Here is a 6,863-nt window from a genome sequence, read left to right as displayed (position 1 = left end):
CATCCTCTTTGTGTATAACTTGAAGCTGTTTTGTGTCCTCTGTGTGTCGATGTTGTTTATGGTAAAGATGAAGACTCTCATTATGAATCAGATGGGTTTGCTCTGTTTTATATCAGACCTTTTCCTGTTAGTGTCAGCTGCTCAGCTGAGGGCAGGACACCGGGTAATGTCATGATAAACACATTTGTCCTGGGAAGTTTGTTCAGTGAGTAAACAGCTGATGCCATTAACTACAGATTAAAGATGTACTTTGGCCTGTCAGTTCATGGCCTCACTCACTCTCTCCAACAACGTCAAAGATCACACAATTAATTCCAACAGTTATTTTTGCACAGCGGTCCACAATGTAAATCCATCATAACCCATCATACTATCAACAGACATACACAACAAATACCAACACCAAATCATCATCTAGAAAAGTCACTTAATTTTTACATTTAACATCATTACACTTTCAAGTTCCCTGTGAGCTATAATTCAACCTTCTTTTAAAAATTGTTGCAGTTATCTGGTGTTTTTCTTTCTAAACTAACAGAAACCTGAAGGAGCAGGTACTGGTGTTGGTATTGAGCTCTGTGTGCCCTCTGCAGGCAACACTTGAAAACTCTGGTCACATCTCTGCCATCACATTTTAGCCTTTTCTGACTTGACTTCTGTGATACTCAGGTGATAATTAGAAGCTCTAGCTTATTCAGTTTGACTTTAAGTTTAACTGTTTATAACTGTGGTTGTTTAACAGTTTGTAACAGCTGCATGACCATGAAGTCTTAGGTGATTATTTGGACCTTTGGTCTTCAATGTAAATTTTGACATCCTGCTGTAGTTTCTACACTTATTTATGTCAGTCATGGTCATAGGGGAGTGTTTCATCCCTGGTATTAAAAACACTTTTATATCGTATCGTACTTTAACTCATTATATGCAGTTTAAAGGTACTCACATCTAATTTTCTTTCTTTCTTTTCATTCAGCAGCATAGTCTAACAGTGTCACACTTGATACCACCACCGGATGGTGCCAATGCAAAAGCAATTATATCCTAAAAGACAAGGCAACTGGTGTTTTCCTCTTTATGAAAAAAACAAGATATTGTCACACTTTTCATCAGAATTACACAAGATGTATCTAAAATATCCAGCTGACATTAGTCCATGCTTTTGTTACTTCTAGGCTGGACTACTGTAATTCCCTATCATCAGGATGTCCAGTTAACTATCTAAAAAGCATCCAGCTGATCCAAAATGCTGCAGCGAGAGTACTGACTGGAATTAGCAAGAGAGATCATATTACTCCTGTACTAACTTCTCTTCATTGGCTTCCTGTAAAATCCAGAATTGATTTTAAAATCCTTCTCCTTACATATAAGGCCCTCAATGGCCAGGCTCCTTCATATCTCAAAGAGCTGATAGTACCATATCATCCTAACAGATTGCTTCGTTCCCAGAATGCAGGTTTGCTTATGGTTCCTAAAATCTCTAAAAGTAGAATGGGAGGCCGAGCCTTTAGCTATCAGGCCCCTCTCCTATGGAACCAACTGCCAGTTTGGGTTCGGGAAGCAGACACCCTCTCTAATTTTAAAACGAAGCTTAAAACCTTCTTGTTTGATAAAGCTTATAATTAGTTGTAGTTACAGTCCTAGTTATTTATTAAACTTATAGTTAGTCACAATTATCTCTATAGACACTGTTACAGTTAAGGATATAGCCCTTAGTAGGGCTGGCTCAGGCAACTGAATCATCCCCTAGTTATGCTGCTATAGGCCTAGGCTGCTGGGGGACATCCCATGATTTACTGCGCACTTCTTCTTCTTTCTCTTTCTCTCCTCAGACCCACTCTCAAATTTATTAGCCTTTATTACATGTCATTAACTCTGTGTCCTCTCTGTCCCGTAGTCCTGTGTTTGTTTCTCTCTGGTCTCTCTTTCTCTGTACCTTACTGCAGGTACCTCTGGCTCCGGAGCTGCATGTCCTATGGTCCTGGCTCCACCCACCTGCTGCTGTTTATTGTTTACAATGATCTATTTCTAACATGTTTAATGTTCCATTCTGCTACAGATAAATATTTGATTAATATTCTTTGCAAACTGTAATGTAAATAATTACCAGTCATGGCAGCTTTTTGCCTCCGTGCTCTGTTTCATAATTCTAATCTGCTGAGCACACATTATCCAATAACTGTCCACTAACTGTAATGTAAATACTGACCTACATTGTCTGTATTATGCTGCATGTCTTTCTCCCCCTCTCCTCCATTCCTAGCTGTCCTATCTTCCTCCTTTTCCTCCTTTCACCCAGCCCGGCCATCGGCAGGAGGGTCCCCCATCTGAGCCAGGTTCTGCTCAAGGTTTCTTCCTGTTAAAAGGGAGTTTTCCTTGCCACTGTCGCCTTAAGTGCTTGCTCTGGGGTCAGGCTCTGGGTCTCTGTAAAGCGCTTTGAGACAATTTTGATTGTGGAAGGCGCTATATAAATAAAATTGAATTGAATTGAAATTGAATTGTCTCTCGACACTTACCACGTAGTGGTAAGTATTTCTCCTAAAGACCCCATCCAATGAAAATCAAGTTTTTAACCTTGGCATCACACATGGTATTTTTTATAGGACACAAGACATATCATGAGCAAAACAAGCAGTCCACGTCATGGCTGAGTATTTAGACTTTGGAACTGCAGTGTACCAATGACAGACTCAAAAACAGCCTGGGTTTCATCCGTCACACATCTAAGGAACCAATCCCATCAGCTTGCAGGGTGAGCAAAAAGAAACCTGAACCCTCCAGAGCAGACTTACAGACTTACAACACAGAGAGCGAGAATTTGGAGTAGCACAACCACTGATTCTGTGTCAGTTACAGGCTAAAAAATAACATAAACAATAAATACAGGCTAACTACGCTCACCACTCTTATACATCTGCTAGTTCTGATTCTAGAGCACAAAAGACTCCTCATCTGAGTCCACTTCTGACTGAGGCTCAAACATGTGTGGCTGAATCACTCTGATGTTTCTCTGGACATCTTCTGCTCTTTCTGTTGTCACATATATAAGGAGCATTGGTAGTGATGTGGATTTTTCAGGCCAGGCTGTAGACCCTGCTGAGGGCCAGTCGAAGCTGAGTCCAAGTCAGGCCAAGTCCCCACACCTTACTCTTTTACTCTTCATTCTCTAAGTCTTATTCTTCCCAAAAACTTCTAAGTGTTCAACTCTTCTTTTCAAAAGAAAACACAAAGAGGCACATCTTAAGCACTGGAGACACAGGGAAGCACAGGGAAGTTGAATCCATAGAGCTTTATTCTTCAATACAGAATTTAAAAGCTTGAGCCGTCCTGAAGAAACGACTTCCTGGTTTCTTCTTGTCTCACGTGTACCACAAATACCACACTTTGTATTTAATGGAATCTGGGTTTCTTTTGATTTTTTTTTTTTTTTTTTTTTTTTTAAGAGACAGGCTCTGTCTTTCACACATCCCTTTCCAGTGCCATTAAAGTACCCAACACATGCATGCAAAGCATGAGTGATTACCCCTTTGCAATACAGCAATAGCAGACAGAGTGGCACACAACAGGTGCTGGATGGGCAAACACTAATGGAATTTCCCTCATTGAAGAACACACATATGGGTGAAGCACAGATGGGTTCTTAACACATTGGGTTTTTAACACATTGCACAAAACCTGACACCACAGTAGTAACAGCTCAGATGAGCTTTAATGGTACAATACTTACAAAAAAAAAAAAACTTTAGCACAGACAGTCCAAAATATGTCTGACCTGTTAAATCAATATAATCATCAGCAGTAATGAAACTGTGTTTCTTCTGTGTTAGACATCAGAGTCTCTTTGTGTCTGTTGTGATCCTGTTGTGTTGTACTTGTGTGAGGAGGCTTTTAGGATTTCCATTTATGTTGAAGGTCTGGGCAGCCAGGTCTTCCTGGCTGTGCCTGTCTCTACGGTTAGGCTGTGCTCGTTGAGTCTGGATTTGTCAGTTTCAGGCTCAGTCACCATGGTAACCTGTGTGATGTGAGTCACTTAATGATGGCAGTATCTGCTGGTAAAGTTCAGTCATGTGGAGCTCCTGGAAGGCTGCGGCCAGCTCTGCTACTGACCGGTAATCCTTCACTGCAAAACTCTGGAGACTGACAGGAAGACACAGAGACTGTAAGACCTTTAACAATACCACTGATTATAAGGCCCCCTAAAAGACCCGCCTTTATTCTATTTCTCTGCCATATCACAGTCATGTGATCCATACCCGTGTCCACAGGAGGAAGACGAAGGTGTTTCAATGAGGACCTTCATCATCCTCTCCTTGCACTTCTTGCCTGAAGAATCCACATCCACCTTTACTGTCCTCAACAGGCGACAAAACTCCTGAAGACACAATGATGACAGGTTTAACAGTCAGTTAGCACTGCAAGAAGAGATGCGGCATATATGTGTGTGTTTTAATGTTTTCAGATTCTGCCCTGTTTCTAGGCCACCTGTTCTAAAAAAAAAAAGGCTTGGTCTGCTTTCCAGCAGATCATTGCTCATTGTCATGGACTTTCCTCGACAGTCACCTGACCCGAACCCCACAGAACATTTATGAGAAAGCCAAGCATTTTGAGACACCACAGTAAGCTCTGTGGATCCCTGTCAGGTGATGTTGATTGTGCTGTATGTTTACCAGCATGTTCAAACAACCTTTAAAGTGGTAAGACAGAGCCATACAGTAAACCAACTATACAGCATATGTACAGTGTTAAACATGGATTACTACCTTGATGTCAGCTCTTTGTCCCTGTAGAATAACCAGTATATTTCGTCCCAGTAATAACTTCCCAGTCAGCTGCAGCTGCTGGGTCCAGCACTCCAACAGTCCCACGTAACGATTTCTGGACCGGATGTGGTCGAGCGACAGCACTGCAGTCCACTTCTCCTCTCTCTCACTCTCCTTCACCTCCTCTTCAGCTCCTCTGCAGTCCTCTGTCACCTCCACATCCTGCTAGTGTGACACAATGTGAACATGTTCTTCTATTATCTGTAACCAGCTAAATCCCCAAAGCTCATTACACAGTCAAGAAGCATAGCTGTTTACCTGTAACCACTCTACCAGCTGGTGAACCATCGGTTCAGGTGGTAAGGCTGCAGCTTGATCGAGCAGCTTCTGTCTGATGTTGTGACACTGGGTCCTAGAAAGGCCAGTGGAAGAGACGGAGATGTCGGGGGGACAGGAAGGGTAACCAGGGTGCAGGTGGAACAACAGAGTCAAGTTCAGGCTCCTTTCTCTTCCGACGGTGCTGTTGATTTGGACCAGGAGCCCATCCTGAGCTGCAGGGGCACACACGGTGATGTTATAGGACAGACATGTTGAAATTCCACAAAGTCTTTTTGACAAAGGTCTCAGGTTAAATGCCGAATAAAGGCTCATTGTGTTAGCTTCTGTTGTGTTAGCATCGATAAGTGAAAAGTTAACTAGCTCACCAGACTGTCGGACGAGCTGAAACTCTCCCTCTGCGCAGTAAATAGACGATAACACCGAAACCTCGTCCAAAGCAGCTTCAGACATCACTGACGAATCTACACCATCCCGCCAGCTTCTCTGTGACAGCTTTACAGAGGCGCCATGTCACCCAACGCTACTTTATTCACTCATTTCTCAGTGGATTCACTGGAGATGGTATTGCTGCACTTCTCCGCACTTCCGTCGTCCGGGTAGTTTTGCAGGTCGAGATAAACAGTTCCGCACCACAATTTCTGCCCTACACAGAAAGATTTAATTTATATAGATATAAAATCTTTGTGTGTGTGCGTGTGTGTGTGTGTACCATACGGTCTATGGTGTGTACACACTCACACACACACACAGTCCACATATGTTCATACATATGTGTTTTGAAAAATTAATAACGAGTTCTTTTATGTAAATCCGTGACCAGCCTGTATTTGAATTTAACGATTCATATCTATGCAAATACATTTCTGAGGCGGTTCACAACAAGATATTGCAGCTGAAGAGGGACTGTAGTAAAATATATGGGTCATTCCGCCAAAAGAGTGCAATTTGCTCGTTGTAACTCTTCAAAATTAAACTTCATTTTTCATTCCATTTCAATATAGAATTTAGTAATATACACATTTACTCATTCAAAGTGAGTACTGGTCAATCTCAGGCTACTTTGTTTAATTTATTGCAACTTTCGAAAGTTTATTATCATTGCATTTTTTTTCTCTGCTGTTACCAAAACTCAAATGCCATTTTAAAACCACGTTTAAAAGAATATCAAACACATACATTGGAAAAAGAGTTCATTTAGAAGAGATGGTTGGTTACACGATGAAAATACTAATATTTATGACAAAAAAATGACTATATTTTGACCAGAATTGTATTTCTCTAAGAATGCAAATCAAATCTTTTCCTTTATAGGACATAAAAAAAAAACAAATTTAATCCAAAGATTGAGCCTGTATTTCATTAAGCAATCAGACAACTGAATTGTTAAATGTAACAATACAGTTTATTTTCTTTATTTTTGAAGAAACAATTGAATAATCAGAAAAAAACATTTGGTAACAGAAATGAAAATCTGTAACAGGAATGAGTATGTGAGTGCATTATGTGAGTGTGTGTGTCTGCCATCTTCTATTTGAAAAACCCATTGAAGCCTGGGCAATCCGTTGCAGTCTGTACTTCTTCATAACCTACCCCGTTATGACTTTGGAAATGATCTGCCTTTTTCTCTCCCCCTGTGCTTTTCTGTACTTGTTCCTAATGTTCTCGATCAAAACATGATGAAAGAAGAGAGTCTTTCTAATGGCCGCATGTGGAAGCTGTCTTATTTTTGGCTTGACTTTTGTACGTGGAGACTCATTTTTCCTTTTC

The 6,863-nt window shown here is 41.0% G+C and overlaps 1 protein-coding gene across 2 annotated transcripts; it reads right to left on the bottom strand.

The window, feature by feature from the left end:
• Window positions 1-3,442: 3,442 nt before the first annotated feature.
• On the bottom strand, window positions 3,443-5,684 carry rwdd3 (RWD domain containing 3). 2 transcript variants are annotated; one of them, XM_041036458.1, is made up of 5 exons: window positions 5,462-5,684; window positions 5,076-5,308; window positions 4,758-4,982; window positions 4,251-4,369; window positions 3,443-4,134 (listed from the first exon to the last, which is right to left on the bottom strand). In XM_041036458.1, the coding sequence occupies exons 1-5, from the start codon at window positions 5,544-5,546 to the stop codon at window positions 3,993-3,995; spliced, it is 804 nt and encodes a 267-aa protein (XP_040892392.1). In that variant the 5' UTR covers window positions 5,547-5,684; the 3' UTR covers window positions 3,443-3,992. The 2 variants fall into 2 exon arrangements, with proteins under 2 accessions (XP_040892392.1, XP_040892471.1); XM_041036537.1 differs by having other exon boundaries at window positions 4,758-4,979.
• Between the last annotated feature and the right edge of the window lie 1,179 nt (window positions 5,685-6,863).

The sequence above is a fragment of the Toxotes jaculatrix genome, chromosome 1, assembly GCF_017976425.1.
Source record: "Toxotes jaculatrix isolate fToxJac2 chromosome 1, fToxJac2.pri, whole genome shotgun sequence".
NCBI lineage: Eukaryota > Metazoa > Chordata > Actinopteri > Toxotidae > Toxotes > Toxotes jaculatrix.
This window is presented reverse-complemented; position numbering and strand designations above follow the sequence as displayed.